This window comes from Canis aureus, chromosome 1 (genome assembly GCF_053574225.1).
Source record: "Canis aureus isolate CA01 chromosome 1, VMU_Caureus_v.1.0, whole genome shotgun sequence".
NCBI classification, from domain to species: Eukaryota; Metazoa; Chordata; class Mammalia; order Carnivora; family Canidae; genus Canis; species Canis aureus.
The window spans coordinates 103,018,537-103,037,876 of NC_135611.1; the positions used below are offsets into that span (position 1 = coordinate 103,018,537).

The following is a 19,340-nucleotide window of genomic DNA, read 5'->3' on the forward strand; positions in this document are numbered from 1 at the left end:
TGTAACATCCTGAACTGGGACATGATTCTTGTAACCTGGAAGTGATTTAACCAGGACTGTCTCCAGTCCCAGAGTCCACCCCCATCCAAGGCCTATCTAGCAGGTAGGTCCCCATGGTCCTACATGGTCACAGCCCAGCACACAAGAGCCAGAGGAAACTCCCTGGTTGGTCGCACCGGGTCACAGTTCCATCTGTACAGGGAAAACACATCCCTCTGTTAAGTACAAAAGTGTGAACAGGGACAGATACACACCAAATACCCTTCCCAGGAGTGGCTACCATGTTCCATGATGATCCCCAATGACTCACACCTTTGTACACCAAGTACATTTTTTTTTAAGATTTTATTTATTTATTCATGACAGACACACACACAGAGAGAGGCAGAGGCACAGGCAGAGGGAGAAACAGGCTCCATGCAGGGAGTCTGACGTGGGACTCGATCCCGGGTCTCCAGGATCACGCCCCGGGCTGAAGGTGGCACTAAACCACTGAGCCACCCGGGCTGCCCCCAAGTACATTTTCTTCAGGTGGCCTGTGGACACACTAGACGTCACTCCTGTGATAGATTATGTGATATGGTGAAGGTGAAGGGATTTTGGCAAGTCCAATGAAGGCTCCCCATCAGTTAATCAAAAGGAAATGTAATGGTTAATTTTATGTGTCAACCTGACCAAGCCACAGGAAGCCCAGGTATCTCATTAAACTCGATTTTTGGGCACATCTGTGAAGGTGTTTCTGGAAGAAATAAGCATTTGCATCAGTAGACTGAGTAAAGCCAATGGACCTCCCCAGGGTGGGTGGCCATCACCCAATCCATGGAGGGCCTGGCTAGAACAAAAAGGTGGAGGTAGGTGGGATTCCCTCTCTACCTGACTGAACTGGAACCTTGATCTTTGCCTGCTCACGGTGCTCCTGGTTCTCAGGCCTTCAGACCTGGACTAGAATCCATACCATTGGCTCTCTGGTTCTTAGGCTTTGGAACTACACTGCTGGCTTTCCTGAGCCTCCAACATGGAGATGACAGATCATGGGACTTCACAGCCTCCATGATCGCACACGCCAATGTTATAGTATATCTCTTTATATACATAATGTATGATACATAACATCTCTCTCTGTCTCTGTCTCTCTCTATATATAGACAGAATTGGCACAGATATAGATCCTATTGGTTCTGTTTCCCTAAGAGCCCAGAAAGGACAAGAGAAAGGTTGTCCTGGGTGGGCCTGGTATAATCAGGCAAGGTCTTTAAAACTGGGTCTAGAGGTCAGAGATGTGAAACATCAATGATTCTCCTGCTGGTCTTGCAGCTGCCTGCTTCCATGAGTTCTACAAATGCTAATCAATGAATTCCTCCATGTGAGCCCAGAAGAGGCCCCCAACCTCAGATGAGACTGTAGGCCCAGCCTACACCTTGATCACAGCCTCATGAATCCCTGATCAGAGGACCCAGTAAGCCACAGTGCCTGGACTCCTGACCTATGGGAACTCTGAGAAACTTAGAGTACACTGTTTTAAGCCATGGTATTCGTGATTATTTGTTACACAGCATAGATAACTAATACACTTCTTGTGTTAGTTTGCTGGGCTGCCCTAACAAGCTCCCACAGCCTGGGTGGCTTAAACAACAGAAATTTATTTTCTTACATTTCTAAAGACTAGAAGTCCAAGATCAAGGTGTTGGCAGGGTGGGTTTCTTGTGAGGCCTATCTCCTTGGCTTGCAGACATCTGTCTCTCCCTGTGTCTTCACATGGGCTTCCCTGAACCTTACCATGTCCAAATATCCTCTTCTTTTAAGGACACCAGGCATCTTGGATTCAGCACAAATACATAACCTCATTTTAATTTAATTACCTCTTTAAAGACCTGACATCTGAATATAGTCACATTTTGAGGTATGGGGGTTAGGATGAGTGGGGTTAGGATGAGTTTGGGGAGACACAATTTAGTCTACAACAGGGTGGGAAACAGATGTGACAGGGTTGGCCTCTCTGAGCTCTCAGGACCACCAGGTACCAAACATCTGCAAATTTTCATAATACATTGTAAGAGAAAGTCCCTCTGGGACTAGGTAGAAAGATAGCAAATGAGCAGGACAGAAGCAGGGAGGGACAAGGTTTTTCTGGGCTCCCAAGCCTGATCCTGATACCTCAGTTCCCCCCTCGTATATTGGAGGGGATGTAGGACCAGGGTCTCCATATTCTAGCTGCACCAAGGCCAGCGAAGGAAATTTGGGGTAGGGCCCTGAGGTCAAGGTACTACCTCTGCTTTAAACCCTGCATGGCAAAAAAAAACAAACAACAACAACAAAAACCCTGCATGGCTCCTCATTAACTCTTGCCTTTACAACCCAACTCCTGCCGCCTGAAAAGCCCTGAGGGTCTGGCCCTCATCTGCTTCTCTGACTTTACCTCCTCCTAGTTCCCTCTGCCTGGGAAGCTCCTGGCTAATGCCTCTTCCACTCAGGTTGCAGGACAGTAGTCACCTTCTCAGAGATAGCTTCTCCATCTGAAGCAGCACCCCTCCCCCATCCAACCTCCAGCTTACTGTCCAGCACATCCTGGACGGGTCTTTTCTTGTTTGGGGACAGACGGGGCTTGTCTTGCTCACTGCTACATCTTCAGCCTATGGTAGGCACTCAATAAATGTTAATTAAATAACTAAACATCAGAGCACCTGGGTGGCTCAGTGGTTGAGCATCTGCCTTTGGCTCAGGTCATGATCCCAGGATCGAGTCCCGCCACAAGCTCCCCGCAGGGAGCCTGCTTCTCCCTTTGCCTGTGTCTCTGCCTCTCTCTGTGTGTCTCTCGTGAATAAATAAATAAAATATTTAAAACACACCAATAAATAACTAAACGTCTCCCACCACCAAACGACATGGGCTAGGACGAGGGAAGGGGAGCCAGCCTGTGAGGGTCTTCTATACCGGGAAGGCCAGGTCCTCACCGAGCATCAGAGGAAGCCAGCCCCCAGCTGTGGGTGAAGCTCCTCTGTGACCGGACAAGAGGTGAGGGCACGGGCCCCAGCACAGCCTCCCCGCACAGCCTGGGATGTCGGCGCCCCCTGGCGGAGCAGCCCCAGCCCGGAGCCGGAAGGGCCGCGGCGGAAGGTGTGGAGGTGTGTTCCCCACTCCACCAGGCGGGGGCCGGAGCTGGCTAGCAGACGCTGCCCCTGGCTGCTGATGGCACGGGTGCAAGCCCGCTCCTGGGGCGGGGCTAGCCAAGGTCACACCGCCCTTGAGCCCGGCCCTGACCTCCCGTTCTCCAGAGACCTGGCTCCGCTCCCCCCATCCCACCCCGCCCCTCGCCAAGGGACCCTGCACCTTCCCCGCTGGGCCTGAAAGCACCAGGACAGGACAGCTTCCAGGCTGTCACACAACCCCACACGCATGCCCAGGATGTGCACACATGTGTGAACATGCACACACAGGACTTGTCCAGGCCGAGAGACAGAGACACACTCAGACTCAGAGACCCTGGAGAGGCTCAGAGACAGAAATGGTCAGAGAAGCTGAGAAGCACAGCGATGGTGAGAGTTGTGGTCAGAGACACGGAGGAGAGGAGAGTACACCCAGTAGAGCCAGGAGGGCTGCAGACAGTACAGACTGGCCGAGGGGCAACATGCAGATCAAGTGGGACCTGGAGACCCTGGGAGGCATCCAAGACGGATGGCGGCCCGTGGTGTCCCTGACATGGTCCCCTGACTCGCGAGGCCCCCGAGCACACTGTCATGAAGGGGACAGCCGTCAGTGTGCCGGAGCCGAGGCTAGCCTCACCGTGGCTGCCACAGCGCGCTGGCGGGCACCTTGGCCCTGGCATCACCACAGGCTGCCTGCTGCTAGCACTGCCCTGTCACCACTCAGGCTGGTGGCCTAGTGGCCCCATCGCGAGCTCTGGGCCCAGCCAGGCCTCCACTCCTATACTCTGGGCTGCTGCCCCTGTGCTGACCCTATCTGCAAAGCCATGGTGTTGGGGCCTATGCTGACTCAAGTTCAAATCCCAGCTCTGCGACTTACTTGCAGCATGACCTTGGAGAGGTCACGGCAGTTCTGGAAGCTGGACAAGGTACAGGGCGGTGTGGAGTGGGGCGGGGGTGGGGTGGGTGGATTCTCTCCTGGAGCCTCCAGAAGGAGCCCTTCCTTGCCTTCAGTTCTTAAGGCCCATCTTGGACTTCTGACCCCTAGAACTGCAAGAGAATAAACATAGGTGGTTTTAAGGAACTAGGTTTGTGGTAATGTGTACCCCTGGACACTCACCACCCCCCATGCAAACCGCCAACACAGCCCCCTCAGAGCAAACGTGGAGACACCTGTCCTACACCAGCCCAGACCAGGGCCCCCCCACTCTGGCCAGTGCCCTGCCAGAAACAAGGGGACCCCACTCCCACCCCAGGAGCCAGCCTGCCCACCCCGCCATGCCCAGCCTGTTCTCTGCCCACCCCAAATACCACAGGGCCCCCCAGCTCCCCCTTAAGATGCCTTAAGGGAAACCACACCCATGCTTTCCTTCCCCTCCCAGTGCCACAGGCAAGCTGTGCCAGAGATGGTCCCACGTGTCATCCACCTAAGCAACCAGGCCGGCGGGCACGTGTCACCTCCCCCCTCCCTCACTCATTGCTGCTCTGGCAGAAATGAAGGGTTTGGGGCTCAACCCCCTCACACAGAAGCCAACCCTTCCTGCAGACAGGCAGGCCCCCTCTGTGCGCCCGTTTCCCCAGGATGCCAGGCCTGGAGGCAGGCAGGTCTGGGGGTGAGTGGGCAGATGCTGGGTGTCTGCCCCACAGCAGGAGGCTCCCAACACCCCTCCCAGCCTGCACCCAAGCCTCCCGCCATCCCTTCCCCTCAACTCCAATTAAAGGGTCCTCAACGCTAATCGATGCGGTTGACTCAGCCCCTGGCCTCACCTCCCTAACAAGGCCTTTGTCTGCTTAATTGGCTATCTCCAGGCGCTATTGCTATTCCCGGTCCCCCACCATGCTGCCCTATCCTCATATCCCAGGCCCAGCTATGTGCTAATTGGGCCCCCGGGGGGCACACATAAAGCCCACCCTTGCCTTCCTATATCAGCCCCCACCCACGGGTTCCTAAAGCTCAGCCTCCAGCCTCCAGGAGGTAGGGATGGGGCACGGGAGGGAAGATTTGCCCTAATTTCCTGGGCTGTGACTCTTCCAACCAGAGCAGTGCCCCCACCCCGTCCGCCGCCCCCCCCCAGCCCCTCCTAAAGGCCCTCTCTTCTCCTGCCTGCTGTCTGCCTCCCCAGCGCTCAGCTCCCAGCCCTGGCTGCTCCTCTCTCCCCAGATTCGGGAGCTGCTTTCTGACCAGCAAGAATATTGTGGAGAAGCTACCCTAGATCAGCCCTGCCATGCACCCTGGGGCCCCTACAGCCTCTGGAGTCTCTGAGCCCAGCCCTCGAGAACTGTGTGCCTTCGTGAGCGGGGCAGCCAGCCACATGCTGCGTGCCCTGCACCCTCGGCAGACTCGGCCCCCCAAAAGGAGGCCCAACCACAGGAGGTTTCTGCACAACCAGATCTGCAGGTGAGGGGCAATAGAAGATGGGAGGTGGGCAGAGGGGCGTGGGGAGGGGCCAGACACCTCAGAGCGTGGGAGACTAGGCCCAGACAGAACAGAGAGAAGGGGACTCCAGGGCAGGATACAATCAACACTTAAGATGCATTTATTGAGCATTAACTGTGTGCCAGGCCCCCAAGATCCACTGGTACAAGGCAGACAGAATCTGCCTTCATAGAGCTTGTGTTCCCACAGGAAGGTGGCCGATCAGAGATTGTGATGCTGAGTGAAAGAAGCCAGACACAGAAAGCCACATACTGCATGATTCCATTTGTGTGAAAGCCAGAAAGCAGGGTAGTGGTGCCAGGGAAGGCAAGAGGGGATGGCGAGTGATTGTCAATGGGCTCAGGGTTGCTTTCTGGGGTGATGAAAAGTTCTGGAACTAATTAGCAGTGCTAGTTGCACATTGTGAATGCACTGGATTGCACACTTTATTATTTTTATTTTATTTATTTATTCATGAGAGACACAAAGAAAGGCAGAGACACAGGCAGAGGGAGAAATAGACTCCGCACAGGGAGCCCGATGCGGAACTCGATCCCGGGACTCCAGGATCATGCCCTGAGCCAAAGGCAGATGCTCAACCGCTGAGCCACTCAGGCGTCCCTGGATTGCACACTTTAAAGTGACTCGTTTGGGACTCCTGGGTGGCTCAGTGGTTGAGCGTCTACCTTTGGCTCAGGGCATGATCCCAGAGTCCCAGGATCAAGTCCCACATCGGGCTCCCTGAATGGAGCCTGCTTCTCCCTCTGCCTCTCCGCCCCGCCCCCCGCACCGCCCCCCCCCCCCCCGCCATCTCTCACGAATAAATACATAAGTAAATCTTTAAAAAAATAAAGTCACTTGTTTTAAGTTATGTGAATTTTATCTCGATTTTTAGAAATTATATGGCTTGTTATGAGGTGATAAATACTATGGAGGGCATGCTGGGTGAGGACTGGCATTTTAGGTAAGGTGTCAGGGAAGGCTTTACTGAGAAGGTGACAATTGAGCTAAGACCTGACTGAGGCCAGGGAACAAGACTGTGATGTCTGAGGGAAGAGCATTCCAGGCAAGGCACAGCAAGTGCAAAGGCCCTGAGGCAGGAACATCCCTGGAATGTTTGAGCACCAGTGAGGCTGGAGCTGAGTGAAAGGGGAGGGAATAGGGTTCTAAAGAAACAGGAGCTCCCCATTTAGCACCACACCATTCAGCCCCTGGGTTGAATGTTCCCTTAGCAAAGCAATGTCCTTCCCTGTCTCTGGGAATGTAGATGGAGACCTGAGCTCCTTCATGTCTGTGCTCATGCCTGTCCTTCCTCTCAACCCCACCCAGCCCCATCCCGCCTTGCCCTGTGTGCTCTTCCCTCACTCTGTGACAGGAACCATTTTTTGAGCACTTGGGTGTGCCAGGCACACCATACTAAGAGTTTGACATGCAATATATCACTTAATCCTCTCAGTAAATCTGCACAGTATGTTGTCTTTGTCCCTACGCTACAGACAAGGAGGCTCAGAGATTCAATGCCTTATCCAAACCACACAGCTAAACAATGGATACAACCCAGGCCTTCTGAGTCTAGAGCTCATGCTCTGTACAACTTTGCTGTCCTGGCTGGATACAGAGTCACAGGGACTTGATGATGGTGGTGGTGGTGGTGGTGGTGGTGGTGATGGTGTTGGTAGAATGATGGTGATGGTAATGGTGGAATGGTGGTGGTAGTTATGATGGTGATAGTGGGATGGTGATAATGGTGATGATGGTGGTGGTGATGGTGATGATAATGGTGATGTTGATTGTGATAATGATGGTGGTGATGGTGGTGATGGTGATGATGGTGATGGTGAGATGGGGTGGTGATGGTGATTGTGGTATGGTGGTGATGGTGGTGATGATAATGGTGGTGATGATGGTGATGATGCTGATAGTGGTATAGTGGTGACAGTGATGATAATGGTGGTGATGATGGTGATGGTGATAATGGTGGTGATGATGGTGATGGTAGCTAACAAGCGCCTGGCACTTAATATGTGCCACATATTAAGTGCCAGACGCTTGTTCTGAGCACTTTAGTATTAATTTGTAATACTCATTCACAATGAATATGAACTCATTAATCCCCCATAGTAACCCTAGGAAGTAGTTGCTATTATAATTCTCATTTTTCAGATGACAAACTGAGGCACAGATAGATAAAGTGACTTGCCCAAGGACCTGCTCTTCTGGAAGTAGGTTGTTCCTTCCAGCCAGCCCAGAGCCTTGCTCCAGGAGGTCTTGGAATCAAATTTGAATATACAGGGGCCTGGTGCAGCCTAACTCCTGCCTCCACACAGCAAGCCACCTTGTACCAGGAAGCCCAGCCCCAGCCACACTCAGAATGTTCACCGCCACCACCCTACACACCCATTATTGAAGAGGAAATCACATCTCTCCTCAAATAGGGTCCAGCCCTGTGTCCCAGAGCTAGCCTTCTCATACCTCTTCAGACCCCCTCAGCAATCACTTCAGGATCCCTCCCCATCTCCAGCCTCCATGTGGAGTCCCTGCGCGCCTCCAGTCTGGACCCTATGCTAATGCCAGCCTCTTACCTCCTAAGTTCTCTGCCCACCTTCCCCCATTCAGCCTCCCTTTCCCCCAGGGTCAAGGCCAACTTCTGTCCTATTGCACCCCAGACATTCCCACCCCCATGCCTGGCTCTGCCACATGCTCCCTGGAGACCCAGGCTGACCAGACCACCCACGAGCTCCTCATGGGCAGCCCAGGCAGCTCTGGAGCATATTCCCCTGGGCACCCAGCCTCAACCTGAGAAAATTCAGGTCACAGGCAAACTATCCTCAGCACCTTCCCACCTACACCCTCCTCCTCCTCCCTCCAGGTCCCCTCAGGCCCTGCTCCCTCAGGAGCCTCTTCCCACCCATGTGTATGGATTTTTCACTTCTTTTATTGTGAAGAATTTCCAACCTACAGAGAAGTCAAGACAGTTGTCAGATGCAGCAGTTTTCAAAAAAGTGGTTCCCAGACCAGCAGCATCAGCACCTCAGCATGGTGTGGGCATGTGCTGGAGGTGCAGATTCTTGGACACCACCCTAGACCTGCGGAACCCAAATTTGGCTCAGGGGCCCAAGGACCTGTCTCCACAAGCCCTCCAGGTGTTCTGTTGTGCACTCAAGTTTGAGAACTGCTAGCCCAAAGATCACTCATGTACCATCACTTAGACTTTACTGCCTATAACAGCCTATTTTCTTCATCTATATTCTTAAAACACAAATGTCATGACTCTTCAGCCCTAAATGTCATTTACAGTAGTTTGTTTGAGTCAACCCCCTCTCTTGCTCTCTCCCCACCCCCATTCTCTGCCATTTAACCTGACATCCTGGGCAGCCCAGGTGGCTCAGCACTGAAGCCCAGTGCCGCCTTCAGCCCAGGGGCGTGATCCTGGAGTCCCGGGATCCAGTCCCACGTCAGGCTCCCTACATGGAGCCTGCTTCTCCCTCTGCTTGTGTCTCTGCCTCTCTCTCTCTCTCTGTGTGTCTCTCATGAATAAATAAATAAAATCTTAAAAAAAAAATAACCTGACATCCCATTTCTGAACATTTTTCCTGGGGACTCAGAGCAATAACTATCCTCCTTGGCATCAAAGACAGTTCTGGAATGGCAGCTCTCACTAATTTATTTATGAGCCTATTTTCTTTTTTTTAAATTATTTTTCTTATTGGAGTTCAATTTTCCAACATACCATATCATCCAGTGCTCATCCCATCAAGTGGCCCCCTCAGTGCCCATCACCCAGTCACCTCATCCCCCCTGCCCACCTCCCTTTCCACTACCCCTTGTTCTTTTCCCAGAGTTAGGTGTCTCTCATCTTCTGTCACCCTCACTGATATTTCCCACTCTATGAGCCTATTTTCTTGTGGTAAAATATACATAACATAAAACTCATCATTCTGAATATTTTAAAATGTAGAATTCATTGGCATTTCATATATTCATAATATTTGGCAACCAGTTACCTCAAGCTGGTTCCTGAACATTTTCATCACCCCCAAAGGAGATCCAATGCTCATTGCTAATCACTTCCCATTCCCCTTCCCCAGCACCTCACGGACACCAATCTACTTTCTGTCTCTAGGGACTTGCCTGTTCTGACCATTTCATGTAAACAGAACGATGCAACACCAGATACATGTTTAAGTAAAACCTTTTCTCGAAGTTTAACAACCACAAGAGATGCAAACATTATTGGCATACAGCTTGATGAATTGTCCCAAAGGGAACCCAACCCCCTAGTATAAGCAACACTCAGATCCAGGAACAGGGGTCATGTGAGTTTTAGGGGGCATAACTGAGCCCATCACAGTTTGTGAGATCCATTCATATGGTTCTCGAGATGTAAGAATGCTAGCAGGGAGGCCAGTGCAGTGGCTGTTGTGGCCACCCACAGGGCCAGGGACTCCAACCAAGGACTGGTAGAGTTGCAGAGGTGGGTAGATTCAAGAGCTCCATGGGAAGAGGAGTCCAAAGGGCATCACTGTTGCACATGCACCCCCAGCCCACGGGGTGCCTTTGTGTGGAAACACTTTTCAAGGCACTTTTCCTTCAGACTTTTTTTTTACTTTTATATATGTTGGGATGTGGCCACAAAAACTCTAAATGTCAAAATGTGCATTTTGCTGAGCTAGATGTGAGGCCTTGTGCAATTCACAACCTCCGCAGCGGTTCAAAGCTCCCCTATGAACAGGGTTAGGAAAACTGAATTGTCAGACTCAAGAAAGCAGACCCAGATGGCACAGAGAAGGAAAATGGATGGGAGAAGAGAAAAAACCAGTCCTGGGATGGCAGGAGGGGAATGCTTCAAGGCCACCCAGTAATGCTTGTGTCTTTGCAGGCAGTTTGCCAAGATTGAAGCTGCCACCCAACGCCTGGCCCTCTCCATCTTGTCCCAGGAGGCACCTCCCCAGAGACCACCACACAGAAGGCCACCCTTGCCACCTCCGTCCCCCTTCCTGGGGGTGGCCTGTGCTGTGGCCCCCACTGAAGTGCCTTCTGCTGGTCCCAGCCTGAGCCTCGCTGCCCTGGATGCCTCCACCCTCGACCTCTTTGATGACATTGCACTCAACCCAGAGTGTCCCTCAGCGCCATCTGAGTTGTCCCACTGTGCTTGGGGCCAGCCAGACCTGAGGCAGTCTTCACATTTCTATAATCCCATACCCCCTGCCTCGAATGGCCTGGGGGGAGTGGATGGGCCCTGGGCTCCTGAGGGGGACTGGGTGGGCAGGTGGGAGTTGCCTTGTGCCTGCCATTCTCAGGGAATCCCTGAGGGCTGGGGGACCTGCTACCCATGATGCTCAAACACAACCTAACCCAGCTGCCCCTGCCCCCAGACAAATCAAAGGCCACCCTCCCAATAGCTTAGCAGCCACCCCTAGAAGCCCCCAGTCCTGTCCACTCCCCTCTTGGCAGCCCCTGGGAACATGAACCAAACCTGGACCCCCCACTTCAGACCATAGCCTCTCCAGTCTTCTTCCCAGCCCAAGTTCCGCACTTCTGCCTCTGCCAGGAGTGCCCCCTTGCAGTCTCCCTCCCCCACTTCACCCCAGCTCCACCTCCTCAGCATTTGCCACTCCAGCTTCCTCTCACCTGGGTCATTTCTGCCTAAAGCCTGGTCTGGTCTCATCTATTCCCAAATAATGTACGGAGCACCTACTACGTGTCAGGTTCTGTCTAGGCACCGAGGATTCAGCAGTGAATAAACAGACAAGATGTGTGCATTTAAGAGCGTGGGGGATGGGTACCGGTGTGTGTGGGGGGTTGACAATTAGTACATTTGTACATTTTTTTCATTTGTACATTTTTAAAGTGCAAGGTAAATTTCCAATTTCAGATTGGAATTAATGCTGTGAAGAAAATAAAACAGAGACTCGGGGATCCCCGGTGGCTCAGCGGTTTAGCGCCGCCTTCAGCCCAGGGCGTGATCCTGGATACCCGGGATCCAGTCCCACATCAGGCTCCCTGCATGGAGCCTGCTTCTCCCTCTGCCTGTGCCTCTGCCTCTCTCTCTCTCTCTCTGTGTGTGTGTTTCTCATGAATAAATAAATAATATCTTTAAAAATATGTATCCTTAAAAAAAACAGAGACTCTACTGAGTGGCCGTTTAACATCAGGTGGCCAGGGAAAGCCTTGCATGACAAGGAGCTGTTGAAGCAAAAGTCTGGGGCTCCAGGCTGAGGAAACGGCACGTGCAAAGACCCTGAGGTGGCTGGAGCAGCGTGAGCAGGGCAAGTGGTAAGAGATGAGGTTAGAGGCTGACAAAAGCAGACAGGAATTGGGAGCAGTTTGGATTTTATTCCAAGATTGATGGGGAAGTTCTCAGCCCCATTTCCAAGCAGAGTCTAAATATTTCAAACAGCACGCAAAACACACACACACACACACCACCCGAGGAGGCAGGTGCTGCACAGATGGGGCAACTGAGGCTGAGCGGGGTTGGGAGGATTTAAGTCCCCTTCCTGGAAAGTGCTTGGGCTTGGGTCTCGTGATAAATTTCTGTCTCCAGGCCACAAGGGCCAGCGTTCGAACCCCGAGTCTGCCTCTGCCCTGGGTACGCCCCCTCCTCTCTTTCTCGGCCTCAGTGGTCTCATCTCTACAATGAGGGTGGCCGGGACCCAACCTACCCGCCTGGAGGTCTCCGCACCCAGGGCGCCGCTCCGCCCCAGGCCCGCCACTCACACCCTTTCTGGCTCTCCATTGGTCAGACTCGCCGCCTTCCCGCCCCTCCCTCCGATGGGCCAATCACGTTCTCAGCACTGAAGGCGGGCCGGGCACCGCCCCTTCACGGAGGGCGAAGCAACTTCGCCTGTGGATTGGCCGGCTGCGGGGGCGGAGCAGAACCTGTTAAGCGCTGATTGGGCGGTTCGGCCCCGGTGGGCGGACGCGGACGCCTGGGGGCGGGCCACGTGTCTCGACCCAGCAAATACTGTGACCCAGCCTTGGAACCCCGCGGGAGGACGTGAGCGGCGTTAAGTGCGGCTCCGTGAGGTGAGTGTCCCCTTGGTCTCTCCAGCGGAGAAGTGGGCCGGGCTGGAAGCCAGCGCCTTCCCGGTAAGCCCCCCCCCACACCCCAGCGCTGCAGGGGGACCGACCTTCCTGCCTGCAAGTGGGGAAACTGAGGCTTAGCAGGCCGTCCAGGCCGAGGTGGCACAGCCAAGGGAAGGGCTCCTGCCCAACCCCTGAAGAATGGCCTGGCCAGAGACCCGAACCCGCCCACGGATCACGGCCGCCCTCTCTGCATCCCTGGCCTAGTTCTGCATCATCCCTGTGGAGTGGATGAGTTTGACCCCGATTTTCAGGCTCATACGGAACATGAAACTTGCCGAGGGTCGCACAACCTGCAGGGCTGCCCACCCCTCAGGTGCTAAGCAGCACCCCTCTTCCCCTTCTGCTGCCCCTCCTCTGCCGTGGCCTCAGACTCCCTCCACCCAGAACTCAGTTCTGTACCTTCTCACCACTCCCCCCAAGGCACCCCTAAATTAATCACCAACCCAGACCTCCTCACATGTGCACACGTGCATACACACACACACACACACACACACACACGCACACCTCTCCAGGCCCCCTACTTAGTCCCTGGGACCTGCCACCCGTGCACCAGAAACCTAAAGATCTTCCTCTTCCCCACCTTCCACCACAGCCCTTTGCACCTGCCCCCTGAGCCTCTCCTCGCCGCTTGACCTGGAGCCCAGGCCTCACCCTTGCCCACTCGGACCCCAGCCCTGGTTTTCTTCCTGGCCTCCACCTCCAGTGCAGCCCCACAAAGGCCCCCATTTTATCTGATAATTTGAAAACTTTTTATAGAAGTATACTGCATATGCAGGAGAACCATACAAATCACAAATGGGTAGCTCAAGTAACTTTTCACATAGCAAACACTTTGGTGTAAACAGAATGCAAATGCAGGGATCCCTGGATGGCGCAGCGGTTTAGCGCCTGCCTTTGGCCCAGGGCGCGATCCTGGAGACCCGGGATCGAATCTCCGTCGGGCTCCCGGTGCATGGAGCCTGCTTCTCCCTCTGCCTGTGTCTCTGCCTCTCTCTCTCTCTCTCTGTGACTATCATAAGTAAATAAATAAAAAAATTAAAAAAAAAAAAAGAATGCAAATGCAGAAGCAGAACATTTCCCCCATCCCAGAAGCCCACCCTCCCGGGATCCCTTCTTCACTGCCACCCAAGGATAACCATTCATTCATAGTTTGACTGCCACAGATTGGATTTGCTGGGTTCCCACCTTATATAAGTATCTCACTATATTGTAGTTATTACGGACCAGACCATCACATGTTGTCCAAAATTCAAAAGGAATAGAACAGTACACAGTGAAAATAAAATTTCCTTCATACCTGGCCCCTCAGTGACCTGCTCTCCTGTCTGAAGTACCTGCTCTATCTGTGCCTACCAAAGACAGCAAATAGAGAGAGGAGCGGTACACTGGCTCACTCTCATCTGATTGGGGCACAGATGGAACCGCTGCTATATGCACTTTTCTGCTTCATTTCACTGCTAACATTTCTTAATTGCGTTCCATACTGTTACCTAAACAGCTTCTTGTCATTTTTCCTGGCTGCAAAGAATTCCATGGTGTAGGTATACCATAACTTATGTAACCAGTACCCCAACTGTAGATGTTTATGTTTATTTCTAGTCCTTTGCTCCGTGGAAGAGTCCCAGGATGAGTGAGCTGGAAGTCCGGTGGTGAATAACCTCGTGTCATCTCACATGTGTGTTTGCAGGGCAAATACTTAGGAGTGAGTTTTCTGGGTCACAGGGTTCATATAACTCTAATTTTGAGAGATGTGGCCACACATGCTTCCCTAAGGGTTGTTGCAATCTACTCCCCGACCACTGTGAAGGGGAGAGGAGATCCTTGTTGCTCCACACATGGGTCATAGGCTTTCAGCCAATAGAGCCCTGATGTGACCCTGCCCCTCCCTCTCCTGAAGACTTAAAAGATGGAAGTGAGAAGAGCACCCTAGCTGGAGGGATCCATCCTGCCAAAGGTTTTCAGGTGCAACCTGATTGGCCAAGGCTGGAATGGCCCCAGCACCTTGAGGGAAACTTATATTTTAGTCCTGAGGTCAGAGAAGCTTGCAGTGGGTGGGGGCTGAGACAGGGAAGTAACAGAATCTGCTTTGTGTTTTCAGAAAAATCTCTCTCTCTCTCTCTCCTTCTATCTCTCTCCCTCTACCTCCTTGGGGAGAATTTTGTACCCTGCCAAGATAGATCAGGTTCCCTAGAAATCCCAGCACCAATCACAGATGTAATTATGTGATTAACTGATTCAGCGTGTTTTTTTTTTTTTTTGTAGGAGCTTCCATTCCATTTTGGTTTTAAATAAAATTCCCATAGCATAAAACGTCCCGTTATGACCATCCATTCGTTTTTACATTTTAGATATGTTGCCCATAGAAAATGTTTCGTACAGAAGATGTGCTCATTTGAAAGAATCAGCATAAACACTGTGTGCTCCTCACCCAACCTCCAGACCTCCCCCCGTGTTAACCCTTTGGGTCTTCAAGGTCTCCTGTGTCGCAGCTAAATTAACAAGTGAATGAGTGAGCACGCAGGGGATGGGAGCTGCTTGCAGAAGCCAGGCCAGAACTGGAAGCAATACTGAGGACCTAAGGACTCAAGCCTCCGGGGCCGAGGGCTGGGGACATGCTGAGACTCAGAGGCAGGGCCCCAGGTTGCTGGAGATGGAGCCACTCTGACTGGGAGGCTTGCTGTCTTCTAGTCCTGCAGGACCTTGAGCAAGTCGTGGGCCTTCTGGGTCTTAGCTGCCTCGCACCCTCCCGCCCCCCATAAAAGTGGCTCTGCCAGCCCAGCCCCTTCTTTTCTTTTTTTTTTTTTTAAGATTTTATTTATTTATTCATGAGACACACACACACACAGAGGCAGAGACACAGGCAGAGGGAGAAGCAGGCTCCATGCAGGGACCCCGACGTAGGACTCCATCCTGGGTCTCCAGGATCATGCCCTAGGCCAAAGGTGGAGCTAAATCGCTGAGCCACCTGGGCTGCCCTCTTTTTTTTTTTTTTTTTTTTTAAACGGGGCTAAAGTACACATAATAAAATTTACCATTTCAACCATTTTTAAGCATACCATTAAGTGGCCATTACATACATTCATGATATTGCCCAACCGTGGTCACCATCTAGTTCCAGAATGTGTTCATCACCCCAGATGGAACCTCTGCATGCATTAAGGGGTCAGTCCTTGTTGCACCCGGGCCCTGCCGCCCTGCCCCCCTGCCCCAGCAGCCAGGCTGCTTCCTGCCTCTGGACTCAAACCCTATAAATGCGCTCCCACAGCGTATGGCCTTCAGTGGCTGGCCTCTCTGACTGAGCACAGTGTTTTTGAGGCTCATCTGTGATGTAGCTTGTAGCAGTGCTTCATTCCCTTCTACGGATGGGTTATATTCCCCTGTGCAGGGACACCTGCCTCTTTGTCTGGGACCCACAGGGACACGCCCCTGTGCTTTATACACACAGGTAAACTGACTTTCAAAGGCTGAGTGGGGGGAACAGAGGTGAAGGTGCTCAGAGCACTGTCACTTCACCCAGAGCCCTTGGGTCCTGAAATGTGGCAGGAGAGAGGGTGACCTTGAGGAAGGAAAATGTTCCCCAGGGCTCTGGGAGAGGGAAGATGGGAGCACCAGAGTGGTCAAGGTCAGAGAAGGCTTTCTGGGAAATGACCTCCCAGTAGAGTAGGACACAGTAATGAAGAAATGGATTCCAGGCCTGGAGAACTGCACGCACGAAGGCCTGCAGGTGGGAGGACACCGGTTTCCCAAGCACTGTGTGGGGTCCCCCTGGATAGGCAGAAAAAGCCCCCTGCCCTCAGCACCTCTGCCCATCTCCAGGACATGGCAACTATGAGGTCCAACCTGGGCCGAGTCCTCCCTGGATCATCCATCCTGTTCCTGTGTGACATGCAGGAGAAGTTCCGCCATATCGCATACTTTCCCCAGATTGTCTCTGTGGCTGCCCGCATGCTCAAGGTATGCCCCTCCTCCCTCAGACCCAGGAGTCCAAGCCCCCAGCCCCTCCTCCCTCAGACCCAGGAGTCCAGGCCCCAGCCCCTCCTCCTTCAGACCCCAGAGTCCAGGCCCCCAGCCCCATCCTCCCTCAGACCCAGATTCTGACCCCACAAACCACCCCCCTCAGGCTCAGGCCTTTGTCCCCCTTCCATGGCACAGGTGGCCAGGCTGCTGGAGGTACCAGCTGTGCTGACAGAGCAGTACCCAGAAGGCCTGGGCCCCACAGTCCCTGAGCTGGGGGCTCAAGGCCTGCGGCCAGTGGCCAAAACTTGCTTCAGCATGGTGCCTGCAGTGCAAAAGGAGCTGGAATCACGGCCCCAGCTGTGTTCTGTGCTCCTCTGTGGCATTGAGACACAGGCCTGCATCCTGGTGAGACCCCCACCTCTCCCCATCCTTCCCTGACCCCGAATCCTGTATCCTGGTAGGACCCCATTCCTGACCTGGGACTTTCATCCTTACTCAGGACCCCTGTCTACCTGGTGCTTCCATCCTCCCTAGGATCCTCTTGTAACTCAGGGGCCTCCTTACCTGACCTGAGCCCCTGTCCTCCCCATCCCAGCTCCCCAGTCCCTCACCCCATACCTGTTCTTGTCTGGGGTTGGCCTTGACATTTCTATGCCCCTAGAACACCACCTTGGACCTCTTGGACCGGGGGCTGCAGGTCCATGTGGTGGTGGATGGCTGCTCTTCTCGCAGGTGAGAGGGTCCTATCCTGCTGAGGGTGGGTGCATGTGAGGTACAGTTGGGGTTCCCATGAAGAACCAGGGAGTAGGATCCCTGCTGAGTTGGCCAGGTGTCTGTGTGTCCAGGCCGAGGCATTGACAACCACCTCCCCCCCACAGCCAGGTGGACAGGCTGGTGGCCCTGGCCCGGATGCGACAAAGTGGCGCCTTCCTCTCCACCAGCGAAGGGCTGATTCTGCAGCTTGTGGGTGATGCCGCCCACCCCCAGTTTAAGGAGGTACTGGCCCCCCACGCCCCACCCGACCTCCCTTGCTCCCTTTCCAGCAACCACCACATACTGATTGACAGAATACATCTGGGAACACAGCAGGCTGCCACCTCCAGGCAGGCTAAGTTTTAAGTTCCATGAAAGAAGCTGTCTGATGGCCAGGAGGACAAGAGAGAAAGAGAGAGAAAGAGAAAGCCGGGCAGGGGGATGGGACTGGGAGGGCTGGGGCACAGAAAAGGGGTGTTGGCGGGGTGCTATGGGAGGCCTCCCAGGCTGACAGGCAAGTCTGCCAGAGGCCTGTAGATGGCAGCCCTGTGACCCTGCTCTCTGCCTCTTCCTCCAGTCTCTGCACCACCACCTGTGGCTTTCCAAGTACCCAGGTCTCACTGGGTAGCCCCAGCTCATTCCCACCACGGGCCGTTAGTTAGGGCAGCAGGATGTGCCCAGCCCTCTGAGGTCTGCCCCCCTCCCCCATCAGTTCAGTTCTGTTGAGCATTTATTAAGCACCTGTTATGGGCTAGGCACTGTGGCAAGTCCATGGGCAACAGCAAAAGACAATCTGTATTCGGTTACACACTGTAGCCAGAAGCTGCAAGGGAATGTTCAGAGTGTGTGAGAGATAATTTGGAGGCTCACAGCACAGAGGTCCTGCCCCAGCGGTGGCCTTGAAGTAGGACGGGCAGCCAGACATCCAAAAAGCGTTCCTGGCAGAAGGAACAGCTAGGGCAGAGGCCTGGAGGTGGGGCTGAACTTGACTTATTCTGAGAACCAGAGCAGGGCATGCTGAGCCCTCGGTGAGTGTGGGAGGAGGGGAGGCAGAGGAGCTAGAGCCCTGTCTTCTCAAAGATTTGGGTTTGGTCCTGGGTGGCCCATGGATATGGGCGGGTGGCAGGAAGAAGGGAGACCAGAGTGGAGGCAGTGGGGGTGCACTTTGCTTATTTTTTGGGAGCCGAGCACAGTGGGGCCTGCTGACAGTGTGGGGCTTTGGGAGAAGGCAGCCCCAGAGAGGGGGCTGGAACATCGGTGCTCCCGTGGTCTACTGACTGGGGGTTGGCCATCAGTGTGAGAGGTCAGGTGGTAACCCATGTCTAAGAGGCAGTTAGATCAATGAGTCGAGTTGAGGGGGATGGGAAAGGTGAGAATACTTAAGTAGGAGCTGGTACAGACAAGAAGCTCCAGGACAGGGCCTTCATGGTAAGCCAGCCAAGTGGACCAAGATGGCAGGTGATCAGGGGCTCACCCAGACGGCCATAGCGAAAGGGAGGCCCAAGGAGAAGTTTTGAGAAGAGGGAGTGGTTGGCTTGGCCAGTTGCTGCTAAGAGGGCAGAGCAGATGAAAATGGAGAAATGCCCCTTTGAATCTGTCCTGGAGATGGGCCCTCTTGACCCTTCTGAACCCTCCTCTTCCGCCTACAGATTCAGAAGATCATCAAGGAGCCCGCCCCTGACAGCGGGCTGCTGGGCCTCTTCCAAGGCCAGAACCCCCTCTTCCGCTGAACTCCTCACCCTGAAGGCCACCTCCTGCCATCGGGACCTTCATGGAATCAGTTGGCCCCCATCCTTGGCCCCCAAGAGTGGTGCAGTCCACCGGGAGCACCACCCCCTCGGGAGGGGAGGTGGAATGCTCCCTTGCCATTGGGCCAAAGCGCCGGAAATGCAAATAAAGCTCCTGGAAGCTGGGTGGCAGTTGGCTGAGCAGAGCTGGGGGCGGGGCTCGGCCCCGGGCCACTTCACGAGGCGGGAGGGGTG

The 19,340-nt window shown here is 53.7% G+C and overlaps 2 protein-coding genes across 8 annotated transcripts; both read left to right on the top strand.

Annotated features, from left to right (window-relative positions):
- Positions 1 to 5,301: 5,301 nt before the first annotated feature.
- On the top strand, positions 5,302 to 11,659 carry C1H19orf85 (chromosome 1 C19orf85 homolog). Its single transcript, XM_077914421.1, has 2 exons — positions 5,302 to 5,538; positions 10,436 to 11,659. The coding sequence occupies exons 1-2, from the start codon at positions 5,366 to 5,368 to the stop codon at positions 10,890 to 10,892; spliced, it is 630 nt and encodes a 209-aa protein (XP_077770547.1). The 5' UTR covers positions 5,302 to 5,365; the 3' UTR covers positions 10,893 to 11,659.
- Positions 11,660 to 12,427: 768 nt separating this feature from the next.
- Positions 12,428 to 19,270, top strand: ISOC2 (isochorismatase domain containing 2). Of its 7 annotated transcripts, none has more exons than XM_077914465.1 (7): positions 12,515 to 12,585; positions 14,248 to 14,323; positions 16,465 to 16,602; positions 16,801 to 17,010; positions 17,267 to 17,337; positions 17,484 to 17,601; positions 19,008 to 19,270. In XM_077914465.1, exons 3-7 carry the CDS (start codon positions 16,468 to 16,470, stop codon positions 19,086 to 19,088), a joined length of 615 nt encoding a protein of 204 aa, XP_077770591.1. In that variant the 5' UTR covers positions 12,515 to 12,585; positions 14,248 to 14,323; positions 16,465 to 16,467; the 3' UTR covers positions 19,089 to 19,270. The 7 variants fall into 7 exon arrangements, with proteins under 7 accessions (XP_077770560.1, XP_077770606.1, XP_077770568.1 ...); XM_077914450.1 differs by having other exon boundaries at positions 12,535 to 12,585; positions 14,248 to 14,350; XM_077914456.1 differs by lacking the exon at positions 12,515 to 12,585 and adding an exon at positions 12,625 to 12,648 and having other exon boundaries at positions 14,248 to 14,350.
- Positions 19,271 to 19,340: the final 70 nt, after the last annotated feature.

Bases quoted from the DNA above. Each gene is read 5' to 3' on its own strand.
- ISOC2 (XM_077914434.1), top strand. From the start codon at position 16,468: ATGGCAACTATGAGGTCCAACCTGGGCCGAGTCCTCCCTGGATCATCC. The intron at 16,603-16,800 runs GTATGCCCCTCC...TCCATGGCACAG, and splicing joins TGGCTGCCCGCATGCTCAAG to GTGGCCAGGCTGCTGGAGGT. The intron at 17,011-17,266 runs GTGAGACCCCCA...CTATGCCCCTAG, and splicing joins AGACACAGGCCTGCATCCTG to AACACCACCTTGGACCTCTT.
- C1H19orf85 (XM_077914421.1), top strand. From the start codon at position 5,366: ATGCACCCTGGGGCCCCTACAGCCTCTGGAGTCTCTGAGCCCAGCCCT. The intron at 5,539-10,435 runs GTGAGGGGCAAT...GTGTCTTTGCAG, and splicing joins CTGCACAACCAGATCTGCAG to GCAGTTTGCCAAGATTGAAG.